This window comes from Parasteatoda tepidariorum, chromosome X1, assembly GCF_043381705.1.
Source record: "Parasteatoda tepidariorum isolate YZ-2023 chromosome X1, CAS_Ptep_4.0, whole genome shotgun sequence".
Taxonomy (NCBI): Eukaryota; Metazoa; Arthropoda; class Arachnida; order Araneae; family Theridiidae; genus Parasteatoda; species Parasteatoda tepidariorum.
Genome location: NC_092214.1, coordinates 29,421,648 through 29,443,177, shown reverse-complemented (window position 1 = coordinate 29,443,177; position 21,530 = coordinate 29,421,648). Strand labels below are relative to the sequence as shown.

The window sequence follows — 21,530 nt, the reverse complement described above, 5'->3', positions numbered from 1 at the left end:
ATTAGTTTGATCACTATGGTTTGATTATTCTCTAAAAATTGTTGTAAAATGATCATATATATATATATATATAAAATAAATTTTGACTTAAAGATAAAGTATTGTGTATTGAAATCATATATGTAAAAACATAACAAAGGGCTGTTGTATTAGTATTTCTATATTGCAATAGTTTTACTACTATGTTTTGTTATATAGTAATTTATATTTTCTGGTGTATATGTCAACTCAAGTTCTCAAATTGTAACAAAACTCTTGTCGTCAACATTTACATTAAATTAAACATTCTTTCAATAGTTTCTTTCAATGATCAAATAGCCAACTTATGAAAACTCAAATTTCTTGAAGTTTAGCTTTTACCCATAGACATGATGTATAAGTTTCCTCCCTATTAGAATGATTTTACAAATTAATGCTATAAAGAAGGGTTTAATGTGTTTAACATAAGGAGAGTGTTGTTCCTTTAACTGTGTAAATATTTGTGCCACCCAGTGGAAGAATTTTGCATTCAGCATTTGTTGTTAATACCTGTAAAAATTGGCACTATTTGCTCCACAAATAGCATGAATATTAGTAAAATGTGCCCACTCAACGGGGGTGGGAAACTTTTTTCATGGACAAAAATTTGCATATTATCTTCTGTTTTGTTTCTATCTTTTTGTTTTTGCTCCATAATAAAGTTATTTATAATTTAACTCTTTTAAGCTTAAAGTTATTATGCATCAAATATACTCTCATTAAGGATTATAAAAAGTTTTAAAGCAGTATAAAGTTATATTAATAACGATACAATATATTCAGACTAGAATGTATTTTCAGAATTTATTGTATGTTTGATTTAAATGTAGCTTTCAATTTTATGTTAGATTTAAATGTAGCTTCTAGTGCAATTTTATCAGGGTAGTAACATTCTTGTTTTAGTGGGAGGGGAAAGAAGCTTAAATTTATCTCTGATTAGATCTTATGCTTTTACTTGAGATAGCAAAGCATCAATTTGTGAGAAATAGTTAAAAGTATAATTATATTAGTTCAAAAGCATATAATTCTTATTTTTTATTTTTCCTTTTTGTATAGGCTTAAATGAAAAGAATCGACAAAAACTGAATGAACTTGTTTTTAGTGGGTAAGTTTATACACTTCTATATGGTTATGAAAAGATTAAAATATTTTTTGACATCGTAAGAAATACTTACAAATGTTGAAGATTGTTAATTTGTTTAGTTTATTATTTTCATTTCCTTTAGGGTTACAATTGTCAAACACAAAGGTAAGAAACTGAGAATTAAGACACCAGTGTGTCGGGCTTTGAAGAAACTGAATGATGTTTCAGGTAATTTATAATATCATTTTTCGTACGTAATATGATCAGTTTTTGATAAATTATACCATGTATCATCTATGTTTTAAGAATACTTTATGCTCTTTCAGCATTGATCATTTTTTATGAATAATTATTACTGGTGAAAAATCTATTTTCAGTAAATATTAAAAATGTGTTTCTGTCATATTTTTCATTATATTTAATGTGATTCTGTGTCTACATTGTAAATGTGTACAATGCACACAGAGATTTTATTAATTTTTGATCTGCAATTTTTAATTCTTTTTTCATCCTTTTTATATGAAAAATGGAATTTATCATTTCTAGTTTTGTAAAAAATGATTTTTAAATTAAGTAATGAAAAAGCTGTTATCACTTAAATTAGACTAATTGGCTTTCTGAATTTGTGCACACACCATCAGTATGTCTTATCATCACACCCTTATCTTCATGATGCCTCCATTATTTTTAGAGTTGGTTCCTTAAAGTACCTTTTTATTATTTTAATCTGTTTTATCTCATTTTTTTAAGATCAAAGTTCCTTTTTAAAAAAAAAACTAAATTATCAAATGAGCATATGCTGGTAATTTATAATTTCTATTTTCCAATTCTCGTTTTTTAGTCTAACAAGAAAAGAGGGATTTCTTGCAAAACTGTTTCCCATTACAGTTCAGTATCAGTCCAACGCAAAGGACAAAATTGTTCAAAAGTGCAGTCAAACTTTTTTCTGAGACCATGCAGTTGACAAAATTTTACATATTAAAATTATAGTAGCACAATCAAATACTTATCGGCTCCTTAGAAATATACTTATACTCACTCCAGTCACATTAATCACTACAAGTCCAGTAAGTTTTTTAAGTCCCTTCAAATTTTGTTTAAGTCTGAGGAGTTTGGTGGTCAGGGAAGTAACTCATCCTCTTTCTTTTCAAACCCTGCATTTACTCTTCGAGCAGTATGTCTCACATTGTCCTACTAGTAGGTGCCATCATCCTGAAGAAAACAATTAGCATGTATTGATGGAAGTGGTCTGTTAAGACAGGTGTGTACGTATGTTGATCCATCGTGCCTTCCACAATGATGAGTTCCAAAGAATGCCACAAAAGTATTCCTCTGACCATAATGCTCCCTCCTCTGCCTTGAACCCTTCCCACAATTGTTGCAAGGTGTTTGCTTTTAGACATCACGCTATGTACGCTAATGTTCATCTGTCTGATCCTGCTACCTATTAATTTCTAACTATAATGTTTGTAACATTACTATTGATCTCCCAGTATTTTTTAAAAATTTTTTTAATGAAGCGTAAAATATTCATAATAACCTCTCATTTAAAAATATATCTGTAAATTAGTATATTTTCTACTTGAAAAACAAATAACAATGTATAAATATCCATTAAAATTATAAAATGCATAAAAAATATTAGGATATATTTGTGATATAATTTAATTTTTATGTTTATTTTCATGAAAATGTGAATCACTTTAAAACAAAAGATGAATAAATTAAAATGTACTGCTTTGAATTTCTGAAAACGTTTGGACTAGTTATATATTACTATGCTTTTTTTTAATCTAAGAGCCATAACCATTATGTTTTGTAACACTAATTTTAATGTCGCATTAAGTATTTTAATTTAATATACTGTGTCACTGAATGAATAATCCCCAGAAACTGAGGTGTGAAGATAAAAATTTAATTATCTTAAAAAAATATATAAATGTTAATAAAAGTCAACTTGTTTTGATGCTCAAAAATTCACGTTATATGTCATTGACGTCTAGCAAGCCCTGAAAATGGCAATGTTTGGAGTAAATATTTAGCACGCTCAAAAATAGGCACCGGTATTTAAAACTTCGCAGACATGAATGAAGAAAACTAAAGTGATTTGAAATAAATAAAAAAATTTATGGTTGCCAACGAAAAAAATGGAAAATGAAAATGAAAAAAAAAATAGAGAAAATGTGGTAGCAGTGAGTGAAATAGACAATGAATACTTTGCCAGTGCAACCTTGGCTATATTGCATGAATCAGACAGGTTTTAAAATTTAAACTAAAGGAACGCCATAGATAAGTCCTTTTACAAGAATACGATAAATCTAATGCTGCACAGTCTTTGCATCTTGGGGATAAATTTAATCTCGATAATGCCATAATTCTCAGCTCATCTTGGTACTTGGGAATCTTGTTTTATTCCTATGAATGCCGATTCCCTTGTTGACGAGATTAGTTTCGCACCCTATCTCCATGGCATTAGGAAATACATTTGGTCCTGGTTTGCCGTTCCCAAATGTTGCGATTTTTCTAGTTTTGTTTTTATTTAATTTTTTATTTTATTTCACTCTTGGGGTGCTGTGGTTTTTGCAGTTTTTTTTTCCACTTTTATATTTTCTTGTTGCAACGTCACATTTCTGTTTCATATTATTTTTTTATTCCTGTCATGCCAGTCTTAAGAATGGGAGTTTATTTTCTTTATATTTTTTTAAGGCAATGAAGTTTTTGCTATCAAGTAAAATGTGTTACATTTGGATCTTTCTTGTTCATTGTTTTGATCAGAATCCTACGCTGAAAGAAGCAAACATCTGTAAATTATTATTTTCAAAAAATTTAAATTTTTTTTTTGTTTAGAAAACTAATCATACAATATTTTTAAACATAAATATTCCAATCTTTTATAAAATGTCATGTAACGTTCTCTAATTTCTTCAATTATATATAAAAAAAGAAATATCAAGAATTATATAAAACCTTGTGAATGCGCATTATAATCTCTTCCAGATATTTTGCATTTTTTAAGGAATCTTTTTCAGGTATTTGCCCAACAACTCTGTATACTCTTTATTTAATTAGAAATGCAAATTTGGTTTTAGTATAAAATCTTCCACAAATTTGGTTTAGTATACAGTCTTCCAAATTCTTGCAGAAATGCAAAACATCTTATGAAATACAAATAATGCTTTATAAAAAGTTCATGTGTTCAAGTATCTAAATCTTGGAAAATTGTAAATAATTTATAAATCAAATAAAATTTTATTTTTAAAGGAGAGGAAATTTTGAGCAGAAATCAACTATAAACAAATCTGTTGCCTAGAATCTTCAAGATATTTTTGATTAACTATTTAAAAAGTGGGAAAAAAGCATTTTTGAACCAAGTTAACACAAAAACGATGAAGGGCTTCAGTTTTTTTTTTCTTCCGTTCTCTTTTATTCTCTCAGCTTAGCAACAGAGTATTTCTCTCTTATCGATTACGCAATTGGAGTATGGTTATATTAAATTCCTCCTTCTTTGGAAATATTTCTTGGCCTCTTTTTTTAGGGCTCTTCTATTCAGAGAAAGTGAATTTTTGTGTCTAATTTTGTAACTTAATAGTTAGCACTGATTATTTAGTGTATATGAAGTCTCCCTCAAAAACCATTAGGATTGACACGTAGTACATGAAAATCCAATCATTGAAATGAAGGTTATTTAGGGTGATATATTCTTTTTTTGCACTCTGTTCATATGTATATATATATATATACAGTCGAACTCGTTTATAATGAGCTCAAATTTAACGAGAACTCGGATTTACCGAGGGAAACGAGAATATTTGGTTTGATCAATGTTAAATCTATGGAACAGAAGTCGCTTTTAACGAGCAAGACCCGGTTTTAGCGAGCAATATTTTTCTGTCTTGCAATCTTTTTCTGTCTAATCTTTTTTTCAGCATGATAAGAAATGCATGCGAAATCAAAAAAAAAAAAACAAAAAAAAAAAATCGCGGACTGAAACTTAGTAGCCCTTATCTTTACCTTTATTTTTCTTTCCGTTTATTGTTTCTTTCCTTAGACTGGAAATTTTTTGCTGGTTGGGGGAGGTGGTTAGTTGTCATTAAATTAAGAAAAGTATTTAATTAAATTAATTAATGTAATTAAAGTAAGTAGGTATTAATTAAATTTCAAGTAAATTCAATCTTTTGACCTCCCCAACCCCCCCCCACTCTTCTGGTTGCACGCCTGCCTTAAGGACCCGTTTATTACGAGCACTTGGATTTAACGAGTTCAGTGTTACAGTCCCCTTGTGCTCGTTATAAACGAGTTTGACTGTATATATATGTATATATAAATAAATAAATGTAAGACTTTAATTTTTTTTACAGACACAAAAGAGCCTGAAACTGAAAAATTGCCAAAAGAAATAATTGTTGAATTTCAGCCGCACACAAATTCAGCTTTTTTACAAGTACAAAGCTTAGCACAAAATCCTAGAGTAAGAACAAAATTATCTCTTCAGAAACGTTTAAAACCTGTGATAGAATTTTTGCAGCAGAGATGGAAACCTTATAGACTGAAAAGGGTATGTTTGCTATAACTTAAATATTTTATGTTTTGAATGATTATGCTATTTCTTTTATTTAAAAATAGAATTTCAAATTTAATTATGTAAATAATTCAAAAATTTTGTATAAAATTTTCTCATGTTTTAAGATTCATTTTTCATTTTACCTGATTTGTTAAAAAATGTTTCTATCCCAGAAAAATGTTCAATAATAGTGTTGCTATTTTAATTTTTTTAATAGTTTGGCATGATTAACAAAAAGTATTCTTAATGTACGTGTCTTATGTTGACATGAGATTAAAGAAGTTCTTTTTTTTTATTTTTAATTTTAGTTTTTTATTCATTTCAGTTTTCAAGTATTCAAATTCTAGTCCGAAACAGGAGGAATAAAAATCTTATGACCAAATAGATTTATGAGTTTTCTATTTTTTGTCTTTCTGGAATTCTACACTATTTTATTATTATTTAAAACATCTAAGATTTATTTATTTTGCATTATTAAACATAGAACATTTAACGCTTACTTGTTTCATGAAGGCCATTTATTTGTTAAAAAATGGTGCTTAATGTAGTATTTTACAAACTAAGTGCATTTATTTTGTGATTTACTATAGTTAATACACACTAATTTCACTCACTTTTTACAAAAATATTCATTTTAATTTTATTTCTATTGTGAGTATAGAATAATGTCTTAAAACATTTCAATATACTTGAATATAAGTTTAATGACAAATACTGAAAGAAAACAGAAATAATTAAGATCAAAAGGATAAAACTTCTTTGAAAAAAACGCGCTAAGAAGCAGCAGAAATTTCAGAAAAAAGTATCAATACAAGAAATAAATGAAATAAAATAAAAATATGACCACCGAAACCGACGTCTTCAGGGGGTACCGGCCTCGGTAGCCATTAAAACCAAAACCATTTCTATTTGAGGGAGAAGCAAAAGCTTAAAATATCTCCCTCAGTACCCCGATGGTTTTGTATAGAGGTCCAGGAAAAACAAGATACATTCAAAAGAATAAACAAATTACGAAAAGAAAATCAATAAAAATCATCAGAAAATTAAAAACTCACAGTCACAGGTCAAGAATCAACTTCAAAAGCGGAGGAAAAGAAAACACTAAAAACTGAAAAACAACGCCCCCTATAATAATGCGCAGTAAAAGTTTAAAAATGATATGAAAAGGTCAGGAGAAGGAGATACGTAGATAAATTAATAGAATGCTTAACTGGGGCTGCTCAGTTAAGACTAGAATTGCGCCCTGTTAAAAGAAAAAATATAAAAAAAACCTAAAAACCATCAATCATTTTTTTAATTAAAAAATTAACATTACAAAAATTAAAAGGAAAATCATTTTTACTCAAATTATTTAAAAAATTATCCACAGCTTCTCGAAAACTTTCAACATTATTACAAATTTTCTTGATCCTAACTAATTGCGAAAAAACAAGATTTTTGAATATTTTACTACACAAATTAGTTTTAAAGTTGCAGAAAAAAATAACATTAAAATTAAAGGCTTTTCTTTTATCAAACACACCAATTTTAATAAAATTGTTAACAATATCAATTTTAAAATCTAAATATTCAATATTAAAGCAATTTTCATTAGTTTTTTTCAGGACCAAATCACCAGGATAAATTGTATAAATAAAATTATAATCGTCACAATTAAACAAAATCAAATCATCAATGTATCGGAAAGCATTAAGTACTTTATGTTCAAGAAATTTAGCCTCAAAAAAGTGCAAAAAAATGTTGGCAAAAGCCCCAGAAAAGGAATTACCTTGTGGAATTCCAATAATTTGTTTATAAAAATCTAAACCATTAAAAAGAACATTCTCAAAAAGATTAAACTTGCATAAATCTAACCAGTTAAACCTATCAATTTTTTCATCAAATAAATACTTGTCATAAATACCTTCACAAATCTCAATAATTTTTTCATGTGGTATACTGGTATACAAATTTTCAAAATCAAAAGTGTTAATGCTGGAAATATCATTATAATACTTGGTTCTATTATAAGTTTATCCTTACAATCAAAAATGTATTTAAATGATGAAAATTTAAAAGTTTGTTCCGACCCTCTCTTTACTAAACATTAAATAAAATAAAATAATATGAAGCATGCGTGGCTTTTAGATTTTTCTTAACTGCTGATTAATAACAATTACTATTTTTGACTTTCAAAACATGAAAAGTAAATATTTTAACAACAATTGAATGGGTTTGAAAACTTTCATTGTGATTGGTTTTATAAAATATCTTCTTTGTCTCATAAAATCATTGCATATAATTGAAATGATCAACGGCAATAAGCGTGATGACATGGCTGTGTTCCATCTAGTAAGAGAGGTAGAAATTAAAAATTGATAAATGTCTTATCCCTCTCTCATCTTCCCGAAATATATTAACGTTATATAATCTGTAAATATACTTTGCTAGAAAACAATTAAAGTATTTAATTTGCATTAACAATACGAATTTTAATGTATACAATAGAAATTTTTAGATTTTTTATATATTGAAACAAAAAAGATTTCATGGAATTGGCTCACAAATTTTTTTACACTTTTGTTCATATATTAACTTTTTCTGTAAAATTATTATTAGTTGTTTGTAATTGAGAGATAATTTAATTTTCAACAATATAAATTTCTGAACATTTTCATCAAATTCAAGATGTTTTTAAAATGTATCAGCTTACCATTTATTTTTACTGAAGTATAACCTCAAAAATGTTGCCTGCTCAGGAGTTCGGAAAATTCTTGATTTTAGATATTCTACTCAAACTTGTAGAGTTATCGAAGTTATGGACTCAAAATCATGTTTTGAAAAATAAAAAAACATTTAGTTTAATCGTAATCCTATGAGGTTTTACTCATTCTTTTAGCAGTTACTTAATGAATTTCGAAATAGTTTTTAAAATCCCGATATTTTAATATTATATTATGACACTTGGATTTCAAGCCATGCTAATGTGTAATTTTTTTTATCATGCACTTTTTTATGACAATTAAAAGGTCATATTACATGTTGACTGTTATACAACTCATTTTTACATGGTTTTTTTTAAATCCATATACCTTTGATTGAATATAATTGCAATGCACAAATTTGAAATTGTACATTCAAGCACTAAATAGTTTTTAACAAGCTTAATTTGTGTGGTTTTCCAATAGTTTTTCTACCAGTGTTCCACAGTTTTTAAAATTCTGATATTTTTAATACAGCATGTGAATTTTAAAGTGCGCAATTGAGTAATTAAAATTTTAATATGGTGCTTTAAACATTTTGAAAATCCCCATATCTTTAAAAGTCTGATTGTATTAGGACAAGCACATTTGAGTAATCACTTTCTGACTTACATGATTCGCAACAGTTTCATCTTAAATCCATATGGTTTTCTCTACTTCTTTTTCAGCAGTAATTGCTATGGATTTCTATATGATTTTTAAAACCATCTTTTTTTATACAATATTATTACGGAATGCAAATTTCTTAATCCTACCTTCTTATATACCTAATTTAGATAATATTTTTCTTATCACTAGTTAAAAAGAATTGTCCGGATTTTAAAAAACTAGAATATATATTTTTAAAAATTGTTTTTGTTTGTTTTGTCTTAAACTTTATATTTTCTGTCATGTTTTCAAAATTATTGGAATGATTAGCATAATGACTTTTATGGCTTAAATGAAATTTTTTTTTATTAGAGCTTATTATTTATTTTGAATTGTAGTAATTTTTACTTTTTAGAAGGAGCAAATTTTAGCTAGTCTTCCTTGTCTTGCATCTCAAGAAACATGTGATAATGATTCTCCACCAGTACTCCGAGTCAAGCCCCCCAGAGATGCTAAGATTTTTCCTCTCTCACTGTCTGTCATGGATGTAGCTTCAAGCTCAGATGTGTGCCTTGAAAAATTTATTAAGCTTTCTCATAATACTGTTCGTAAAGACACTACTAAGTCGAAAAAATCTTTATGTCTAAATCAAAAAATTTTGAACGATAAGCAGAATGAAATTTGTGAAACAGCAACCGACAAATCTGAAGCCGTTTTAGATGTTGCTCTTGATTGTAATGATAATACCCCCTCGGACATGCAAGACATGTTTTTAAAATCTTTAAACCGAAATAACTCTGATGATGGTGGATACTTTAATGTTTTAACTCCTCCAAAATCAGTTCCCGAGGAAGTATCAAATGAGACGCAAGGTGAAATTCCAAATCCTCTCCCATCTTTTTCTTCTATATTAGAGTCAACTAATAAAAAATTGTCTAATAATAATAATAATAATGAGTATGATCATATTGAAAAATATGAAGAGAAACTGAATAATCTTTCTACTGATAGTTTACGGCCAAATGAAGATAAGTTGGCAACATTTTCTGAAGATACCCTATCTTCCAAGAAGTCTGAGAGTGAAAAAGACATCCTTTGTCAGAATATTTCTGAAAATGCCAATTTTGGTGATGCTTCTAGTTCTAAGGCAAGTCAATTGTTTTCTGAAGCTTGTCAAAAGAATGATTTGCCTCTTGATTCATCTCAAACTATCAACGTAGAAGAGCAGGCTGAAAGTGATAGTATTTATTATAAAACTATCAAAAATGGTTGGACCACAGAAGATGCTGGTTATTTGACATTTGGGGAAATATATTTGTTGGTAAGTAGTTGATTTCTTTAAAAGATTGACTTCTTTATTCATTTTTGTTTTATTTTAATCAGCTCATTACATTCTGATCTGATAAATGCATTTTGAAATGCAATAAAAAGGTTTCTTGTATGCAATGCAAATTAAACAGTTCTGATGCATTTTAGATGTGATAAAAATTAAATTAATAAAATTGAAAAATTTATAATTGCTTCCTAAGATACCATTTTAAAAGTTTGAGTAAGTTTATTCCATCCATCTGCAAATCAATATTATGAGAGCACTTTGACAATTACATAAGTTTAAACTTATAAGAAAAAGTTATGATTTTGTGCAATCATAATTTTTTTAAAATTACTTTCTTGTATTTGTTTTATTGAGCATAATAAGTCTTGCTGTCCAATTGAGAAAAAAGGTATCTCCAATAATGAAGAATGCCTTGAAATATGAACAAGTGCAGGCCTCTTGGAAGGCAGAACAGTCCAGAGATACTTACTAATCATGATTTCAATTTATGTAAAAATTAGAAAGTTTAATAAAAGTTAAAGTCCTTAAATTAAAAAGTATTTTTGTAATTTTTAACTGATTTTTTGCCATTTAATCTTTTGTTTATGGCCTATACAACTGATGGAACAGAATGTACCATTTTTGCTAATCCCTGTAAGCAAAAGGTTTAGTTTCTCAAAAAATTTAGTTTTTTCTTTACTTTAGCTAAACTGTTCACCTTAAACATGCTTTCCCATAATGCTTTTCTCCCAAAGCATTATAAAGCTGAGTTATAATTTCATTTGGCTATTATGTTACTAAAATATGGCTTCATTCTGACATCTTACATAGAGCTATAATATTTTCATAGATTTGATAAGATAAAAAGTACTACTTCTTTGTTGCTTTGAATTTATATTATTACTGCTTAGTTCTTAACTATATTAAAGAAATAATATTAATTTAGATAAATTTTATATCTTTATTCAAATTAAATCTGTTTAATCTCATTGATTGATTCTGTTTATTTTTAGCTTGGAAAACCAGCAAAAATTGTCCTTGAATATGAGTTTGAACCTCCAGAAGCAATATTCAGTCAATATGAGAAAGATACAGATACATCACAACGCACTGCTTCAGAAATGAACATCATGCTTAATAAATTGTGTGAAATGGCACAAGTGTACTTCACCGATTCTAAAAGCAAACAGGTATTAATTAATACTCTAAGATTTGAAATTTTGATATTCTACAAGATTATCTTTTTTTGCATAAAGTTGTTGTTGTTGTAGTTCATTTACGTCGCACTAGAGCTGCACAATGGGCTATTGGCGACGGTGTGGGAAACATCCCTGAGGATGATCCGAAGACATGCCATCACAATTTTGATCCTCTGCAGAGGGGATGGCACCCCCGCTTAGGTAGCCCAACGACCTGCATGCGAAGTCGAGATTTTATCATTAAAAGATTTTATCATTTGATTGCCTAGACAATCAATCTCAATTAATGGAACAAATAGTCTAATTTGTTAACTGTTTTAGTTACTATGTTTTAACGTAATTTTTTTTCTTTTCACATTTAAGCTATGGTACCATTTCTCATTGTAAATAATTAAATGTAGAAACTTTACACATATCTGAAATTAAATCAAAACGCCAGTTGGCTTTTAAATTTTAAGTAAAAGAAAAACAATCTGCTTTAAAAAGTATTGTGATTGGAGTAAAAATAAAGTTCAAAGAGAATTTTAATGCTGCAATTAACTTTAAATCCAGATAAAAAATTATTTTTTAATCTAACATAAATATCAATGGAAAATGTGGAAATATATCTTAGTCATCCTTTTATGGAGTAATGACCACTGTTAAGCCATTGCTTTAAACCAACGTCTATGTTTCAGATTATTAATCAAATTTATATGCTATGAAATTGTGTTATGAGAAAAATCAGTGTATTGTGTTAAAAAATCTTGATGCATCCTTGATCTGAATTTTTTTCTCTTAAAACTATTCACTCACCTTTAAATCTATTGTAATATGCATTATGTTGAAAATATATTTCATTAAAATCTCTCAACGTTAATAGCTAAACTAATATGTTGAGGCAAGCATAACATTTTCATCACTCAATTTTTGATATTTGTAAACTGTAACAAATGTTTCACATTTATAATTGGGAAATTTTAATAAGCTTCCAAAAGGGGAAATTTTTTTAAGTGTTAATGCATGCCAGATATTCCTGAGCAAGAACATAATAGAAGGTTAAGAATTAATAATATCTTAAAATAATCTGTGTTTTCAAAATTATTTTGAAAATAAAATTTACAAATTTTTTTTTCTTTTTGTATGATTCGTTTCTTTGTCTTAACATCTTTCAAGTTTATACGATACTAATCTTATCTGATGACATAACTTTTATTCACATTTTGAACTGTTCAATATCTCACTCTCCTTTAAAATCAAATTATATTCAGATTAAAAAAAATACTCATTGAAAAACAAATACATTCATAGAAAATAAACATGACTTTCAAAAAAATTTAAATCAAAGCTATAAAAAAAATCCAGTTTTCTAATTTATGGTTTAGTATCATTATACTAAGTATATTTTTCTCATCAAGGTTTTTTTGTAATTTATCTGTATAGGTTTAATTTTTAAACTTCTATCTTATTACAGATACTAAACAAACAGCATGGCCGCAGCTCCAAGTCTTCTAAAGTAAAATTACCACTCATAAATGAAAAAGTAAAAGATTTTGCTCAAGATCAGCTTCACAAATCTCCATCTTCTTCAATATCTGTAAATTCAGAGCCAATAATTGTAAAGAAAGAAATTACTCCTTGCAAAGATACTGTATCTTTAAAGAGTTCCATCAATTCACCCATTGGAGCCAATGCTGGACTAGACAAGCATGTGTTTATACGACCTGTTGGTACTGCTCCTCGAAATATAAAACCTGCTGATCAAAACTCTCTAAAAGAAGAAATAGGGGTAATTTTTATTTTTTTTTCGCTCAATTTACAAGCATCTAACCATTTTTGTTAATGCTACATATCTATTATCTTTCTCAATATTGTTTTGGTTTGAAATTAGTAATTAAATTGTAGACAGGGATGAAAAAATTCTTTGAAAAAGCAGAAATGCACTTTTCTCACAATTTTTAGAATTTCTGGTAATACCCAATACCACCCAAAAAATAGATGTCAAGCAAACTTTTCCCCCTGTAGTTGCTGTCAGGTGTGCTGTTACCTTGAGAACAAAGAATTCCACTCGAGAGATGTTTTTAGCTTTAATGAATGTTGATTTGTAAACAGTTTCGACTGTCAATAGTGTATCACTGATTTTCCTCCTAGGTGTGACATCTATTTAATTCACACAATGCGGGTATTGCGGTTCTCTCGACTCCACTCGATTATTATTATTAATTTTTTTTCTTTGCTTTTCCAGCATTCATCCTTGTGCATGCTTGTTTTTCGTTATCACTTGTGTTCTGTTCATGTGGGTACATTGTAAGATTAATGCATTTTAATGAAGAAAGTCAATTTAAAAGTTGAACACAATCAACACTTCTACACAATCAAAGGCATGCTGCTTAAAAGAAACATCTATGTAGAATTTTGTATCCATAAATAATGCAGGTGAAAATAATATATCAATATCTCATTTAATGTCCAAAAGTAAACACATTTCGAACTTTTTAACCCAAGAACAGCCCTTTAAAGCTTAATTTTTTATGGTCCTTTAATGACATAGCAGCTTCCTTTAATAATGTAGCAGAAATATTTTCACAGATGTTAACAGATAGTGATATTGCGAAAAAGTGTACCATTGGGGCCTTATTTTCTAGGGTTTGCTACATTTTTCATTAATTAATAAAAAATGTGTAGTATGTTTTGATGTCTTAAATTATATTTCACAAAAATGTTAAATGGATCTTGTAGTGAGGTATTGGTGTGATTCAACTACTACAAGATATTTTTACTAAGTATTTTTAAGGCATACTGCTGCGTAACAACTTTTCAAAATTTTAAGAAAGTTGTATCTGAGTTAAACTCGCAGTTACTTTTGCAAATTAGCATGAGTGGACCGAATGTCAATTTAAAATTTCTTAAACCTGAAAGTGAAGAACTTTTGTCTTAAAATTATTTCTTCTCTTTTATTGCTAATATTCTTCTACCATTCCTTAAAAGATTTCAGTCATTTGAACCAATGGTACCTTTCTTACATGAAAATATCTTCATTCTTGTTAAGCAGCTGGTGAAAAATAATGCTATAAGTAGTATACTTGAAGAGGCAAAATCATTAGATAGCTTATTTTTGATAGACCTTGATGATCCTAACAATCTAAGACTTAGAAAAAATACGGATATTTGCATAGTAACATTTAGCTTTTTTAATGCTAGTGTAGAAACTGAATCTGAAAAAAGAAACTTTTTTCACAGTATTTGTGCTACCAATTTTCAACTATTCAAATCTGCTTGTTGATAAATTCAAATGTCTGTATACGTTGCACTTAATTAACTTTTTAATTCTTAATAGAAACTGTCTAATCAGATAGTTGCATTAAAAGTATATAATTTACTATTTTTAAAGTAACTACTTTAAAATTTTGACTAGTTTGAGTAACTTTTTAAGTATTGTAAAGTTTCAACATTTATTTCATTTCCAAACAGTTTAGTTTTTATCTGTAGAATCTTTAATTTAAAATGAAAACTACTTATAACATTAAATGTTATAGAATAGTTTGCAACAACTTATCAACCGCTGGCAGATCAATGACCAATTTCGATTTATATTTTCATTTTTTTTTTTTTAAATTTATTTATTTTTGCTGTTATGTTAGTTTCCTTGTTATGTAAGCAATTTATTATAGTTTTAAAGAGAATACTATTCATAATTGTAGAAGCTACTCCCAAGCACTCGAAGAGGATGTAGAGTGCGTAGAAAGCCGCTTGTTGTCCAGAGACCTTTGCTGCCTCGAGAAGGAATGGGGGTGTTGTCTGGATCCAGACCTATGACTTTAGTTCACCTTGTGCCTTCTGTTTCTTCATTATCTCCTGTCATATCTACTAACTGTACACAATCAGAAAAATTGAATGTGCCACCTGCTAAGAAAATCATGAAACTCATCCCTTCTGGTAAGTATCCACTTTTTATGGATTTTTAATTAAAGCATATGTTTTGTTAATTTGTTTTGGTATTTCTATTCGTTTAATTATTTTTGACCCTGTTTTTCAAAAGCCCTTTTACCCAATTATCCTCTCTAACTTAGGTAATTGATATCCTCTCTAACTTAGGCAAAAAATAAACGTTATTTTTTGATAATGTTCTTCAACACTAGAACGACTGACATTTTTACCTATTTAGTATGACCATTGCTGTCATTTTGTCTGCAATGGTTCAAATAGGAGCATAAATACTTGATCTTTAATTCATATATCATTAAAAAGAAAGAAAGAAAGTTTAAAAAGGTAATTTTTAGTATTTTGCAGTATTTTTAATGGTATTATTTTTAATATATAAAAAATTACCTTTATTTGAGGAAAAATAGTATAAAACAGCTCCTTACCAATATCGATATTAGCACATTATTTTAAATATCTTAGCATTTTCCACTAGGTTTAAGGAATGGTGAACATTTTTGTTTAGGCGCAAAGAACGTTGACATTGTTTATTACTTATAGTTTCAGTAAAGTCAGGAGGGAGATGGTAGTTTCTTTGAGAAAAAATATAATAATCTCAATTCTACCAAGCTCAAAATATAGGACTTTTGAGAAACTTGTTAAGAGTTACATGCTTTAAAAAAAAAATGGGAAAGTTTAGAAAAATTGGCCATATTCTAGAAATCCCTATCAATCTGCTTATTTGATGAAACAGTTCCATCAAATAGGCGACAACTTAGACTTTGAAAATTTTACTCTTTCAGGGAGATTTTTAGGATCATGAACTACGATAAAACTACCATAGTTATGTATAGTACTCAAGATGTAGAAATTTTTTTTAAGTTTACGTTAATTGAAAGTTTTTTGATCCTGAACTAGAATGTTTTTAAAAAAAGTTCAAGATAGTTAGAGCTTTGCTAATTTAAGGGATTTCTCTATGATTTAACTGCATGGGAACAACTATTAAATCCTTCTCTCGTATAATTTTTTATTTATCATTATCCTTTTGTCCATAAAGTATGAACATGTTTTTAGGATGTGAAAGGGTGTTTGTTGAGGCATTTCTTTCCTGCAAAGGAATTTAAGGGCATGTTCACCAACTACTTCCGTCATTATCTTTTCCTAGTTATTCAAAAAATATTTGGTTTTAAGTTCCACAGTCAGTCGGAAATTTAATCCAAATTCCATAGTCTTAAATTTTTAACGAACATAGTTTTTAATAGCAAGAGCTAATTATTGAATTTTATTAGTCTTCTAGGCTCTAAACTACAAATTAGAATTTTTCACAAAAATTCACCTTTTATCAGATGGCTCTGCAAGTTAGTCATTTTTTAGTCAAAAACCTAAAGAGAAACAATTAACAATTGTGTAAACAATTATAAGGGGGTTGGAAAGCAGCAGCAAGCAAAAGTTTTCCTTATTTACAAATACTTGTCCAATGTCGATCTAATCATGTGCGTGCTTAAATAAAATAAAGATAAACAATGGAGGAGAAACAGTGTGCTAGATCCAAGTCTACTCAAATCTCTACAGCAGTCACTTTGACGACAATGGACATTCTAGATAAATTGGCATTTTATGCGCGTATTATATATTCTAATAGCATTTTGCTTTAATACTTTTGAAGATCTCAAAAAGTTAGGAAACTCGTGAAAGTTAAATGTGCTGGTATAATTATTTTAGGGCTTAGCACCTCTCAAAGTTTTGTGATCGAAATGTCTGTTCCGGTTGTTCTAGTGTTAATGACTCTCTAAGCCTGTCTATCATCTTAGTAAGATTAATTACAAAATTGTCATTAATAATAATTCACAGCTTCTTATTATCTTATCATTATTTTGCTTCCTTTTATTTTTAGGGCCATCTTTGGATATCCAACCCATTCAAGTTCCTGTCATCAGCCAAGTGCAATCTGATTCAGTTCAAAATTTAGTGATACAACAAAATGCAGTATCACAGCATGTGATTTTAAATTCTACCTCCAGAAATTCATTGCAAATTCTAAGTGATCGCAATGCAAACCAATGTCTAAACTCTGTGCATCCTGTTGTTTCTTCTGCAAATACGGTGGATAGTATGGCTGATGTATTATCATTAGAAAATAACTCATTTACTTCTGGAGGGTTGCCATCTCCTACAAGTCTGGATGTGAGATTTTATTTTTAATTCTGTTCATTTTGAAAATGTGATTCTGTATTAAAATTTGAAATTCTTGATAGCTGTAATTTCTTGAAATCAAAATTTTTCTGTAACATCTTCAGATTTTTTTTAATTCTTCTGTAACATCTTTATTTTCAATTGTGACCTAAATATGCATAAAAGTAAAGATCAAAAAAATATAATTGATTTTTAAAAAAAAATAATTATCTGAAAACTATTTAAATCAAAGATATTTTCAAATAGTTGCTTAAAGCATATAAAAAATTGAACCAAGATATATTCTTGAATGTTACTTTAACAGCAAATAATCTGTATCATATTGACAAATTCTAAAATCCTGTCAAATACTCTGTGGTAAAGATTGATTCTGCAGTCATACATAGGCATTTTCTAGCATACTTTCTTGATTAATTACATTTTCATGTAACTGTTATTTTTAAAAAATAGAAATTTTTATTTTTTTTCCACACAATTTATTTTAATTCTTAATGTATATGTTAACTTTTTTTTTAAATTTTCAAAATATGTTATTTTTAACTATTAAAATATGTGTAATTGTATAAATGTATTTTTTTTTTTAATAAATGGATAAAATCAGCTAATTTAATTAAATAATTTAATCATAATTTTTTTATATAAAATGTTAACTTACATGAATGTTTTTTTTTGTATTTTTAGCATTGTTATAAATAATATTAGTTGGAATTAAATTTTTAAATTTGTCATTAGTTTGTCAAGCGTGGGATACATGAGAAAATTGTGTAATGTCCCACACATCACATGAAAACCACAATTCGTATGAAAACCACTTAAAGCTTACTTTTTGCCTATTGCAGACCTTCGTTACTTTAGAATTTCAATGTATTTAAACCTATTAACTAAAAAGAATTTTTTATGGTTATTTATTGAATGAAGATTACAAATTGCAATCTTTGTTTTTGTGTAATATAAGAAGAAAATCTGAAATTATAGCCCCCAAAAGTTATATTTCTATTTTTCTTTAAATCTGATTTTATCATGTTTGTTGACAATTATAATTTTAAAATTGTTTTTCCCTTTACTAGCTCTGTGACTTAGCATTGAAAAATGGATCATTTTTTATGTTCCACATGTACCATTTGCTTCATTGGTATTTTAATTATATCTGGATTTAGGATGCATTTTACTTTTAATGAACTTTTAAATCAAGCATGGCAAATATTATCTCTAGGAAATGATTCAAATGTTTAGTGTAACTTTTTTAATATTAATAATTAATGACATTAATTAATGGCATTGAATTAAAAATTAGTGTTCTATCTCCTCATCCATATAATGTATTGTTTTATTATGGAGACATTTAACATTGTCTCCCTATACTTGCTTTTTCATTTTCAATTTGTTCAACAGCTAAAATTCTTTAGTATTTTTCACAACTGTATATGCTGATTCCTGAAACTCTTTTTTTTTTTTCCAATTGAATAATGAGTCCATTTTGTATCAACATTTTTTGTTGCACAAAGTGCTTTATATTTTGGAATACTTCATCTTTCTGTGTGAGATAGCATAGTATTTTTATCTATCTATTGCTTTGTAAATAGAGTATTGAACATTTATTTAGATTTCAATGACAGTAGATCACTTTACAATTACTTCTTTTTTATTAAATTTTCTAATTAAACATTTATAAAAACTTAATCTAATAGTATTTTAGTGTAGGGAAATATCATGTTGCAATATTTGGCTATAATATTTATGTAAATTATGTATGTTTTAAAAAATATAATTTTTAGGATTTATTTTTATGCCCTCATTTTTTGCCATTGTTATATTTTCTCCCTGTTTCTACTATGCCTATTGTAATTTACATAAAATTTATTGAGTAGTCATATTTTTGCATCTTTATTGAATAACAAAAATCTATTCTTAATAAAATATTTTTTAAAAAGCTGCATAATTTCAATGAATGTATTCAGTCAAAAATAATAAACTAATGTTTAGAAATGAAATTTGAAAATAATAATTCTTTTAGTTCCAACTGTTATTGATTGCATTAATCTTTTCTGTTACTTGTGTGGTAGCTGTTTATTCAATTTAAATTATTTACTTGTTAAAAATAAAATTATTTAAATGTTGCTAAAAGATAAGTGAAGTAAATGTAATTAATTAACTGGATACAATTAAGTTTTATGACTCAAAGTTGTACCCACAAAAATTGTTTCAACTTCAGTCTGTCAAAATGTCAATTTCTCATTTACTCTTGCCACTCAAACGAAATGAATCTCATAAAACTACTTGAATTTCAATTAATTGAAAATTTTAACTGTTATAAGTTTTGGTATTAGGGGAAAAAACAGCTTTTTTTTCTTTTATATTTTGTTCTCACTTTTCATGGAATGGCCCTAAACATTTATAGGTGTCATATTTGCAAGCTTCAACGCAGATTGCTTACAAAAACTCAGTTATATTAAATTGCTATGGGCAAAACCATGATGATGATCTTTTTTTTAATATTAAAGACTAATTATTGTGTATTTGCAATTAATGAATGAATTAGTTACATACTTCATTTATTGTTATAGGTACTAAATTTTGATTTGTTAGTCGACTCTCATCATAATTCAGCTCCTGATGAAAATTTTATAACCATGTCACCTGTTAATGAGTATCATTCTTCTGAACAATCAGATTCTTTATCAACTATAAGTGCAATACCAGATACTACATTTTTGGAAGGTATGTTTTCTTCAATTCATTGCAATTTTATATTGTTGGCTCAAATGTATACAATTTGTTATTAAATAATTATTTAAAATTAAATAAGTTTTTAGAAAATTATTGTTACTTCAGTGTTTTATAAATTAAAGTATGCAGATAAATAAGATACACAATTATTTTGTTTCTACAAACAGTCTTATAATGAACGTTCACTTATTTATATAGTATTCAATGTTGATTTTTTAAATTTTTTTGTCTTTATTATTTTAAATATTAATTTTTATTGTGTTTCTTTTTATAGAATTGGGATTTTCTACAAAAAGACCTTTGTTTGATTCTTCACTTGGCTCATCATCAACATTTAATGAAGACTCACTTTCTTCAAAACCACTATCAACTCCTCCTGGAAGTCCCACACATCAACCATTTATCATGGATTCACCAGATAGGCAGTGGTTGAATGGCGAGGTAAGTAATGTTTCCTATGAGCTCAGAACCACTAGAAATAATGTCAAATTTTTTGTATCTTGGATTTGTTATTAGATGTATTAGTTTTTTTCTTTCGAATTTGGTTTATTGCTACTTCATAACTTTTTCTTTAAAAAATTTTGTCTTCAATGATAAATTCAAAGTCTATCTGTCCAACTGAAATTTTAAAACCTTTGTTTCTCTATCTACTTTGAAATCAAAATTCTCATTATTATTTCATCTGCATAATTTTTATTTGAAGTCTTTTCTGAATTTCTGCTGATAATACAACTCTAATTTTAAGTACTATAATATTTTTTGTTTTATTCAGTGGAAATAAAACACATAGTTTTTAAGTATTACATAATGCATTTATGCAAACAATGTATATATAAATAAGATCATTGACGAAAGGTGTGATGAAGCAAGTCAGAGGCACTAGGGCGTTCGGAAATTATATTTATTAAAGCATAATCATGAAATTAACTAGCATCCAAGTGACACAAAATCGAAGTGCTCCTTAATAAAGATTAGGGAAAATCTTGCAAACAAGTCCCAATGAACTTTTAATTCACATGCAAACAGGGCATTAATTAAGTGGAGGGAATAATATGGATTCACATTCATTAAGTAAGTGAAGGGAATAATATGGTTCTCATAGTTAGTAAAGAGAAAGACTTAAAATGTTAATTGTTGCATACTTGAATAAAAAAATATAATAAGACAGGGTGTGAATAATTATGTGTGAGAAAGCGTTCAATTT

General features: G+C 27.7%; 1 protein-coding gene across 2 annotated transcripts in view; it reads left to right on the top strand.

Annotated features, from left to right (window-relative positions):
• LOC107457159 (cramped chromatin regulator) overlaps positions 1–21,530 on the top strand; it is a gene marked incomplete in the record, with an annotated part of 49,387 nt that overhangs the window by 18,448 nt on the left and 9,409 nt on the right. For both annotated transcript variants that reach the window (XM_016075242.4, XM_016075243.4), the window contains 10 exon segments: positions 1,075–1,123; positions 1,245–1,330; positions 5,461–5,657; positions 9,408–10,313; positions 11,321–11,497; positions 12,960–13,274; positions 15,187–15,421; positions 17,301–17,590; positions 20,164–20,317; positions 20,601–20,767. In XM_016075242.4, coding sequence (XP_015930728.2) covers positions 1,075–1,123; positions 1,245–1,330; positions 5,461–5,657; positions 9,408–10,313; positions 11,321–11,497; positions 12,960–13,274; positions 15,187–15,421; positions 17,301–17,590; positions 20,164–20,317; positions 20,601–20,767 — 2,576 coding nt within the window.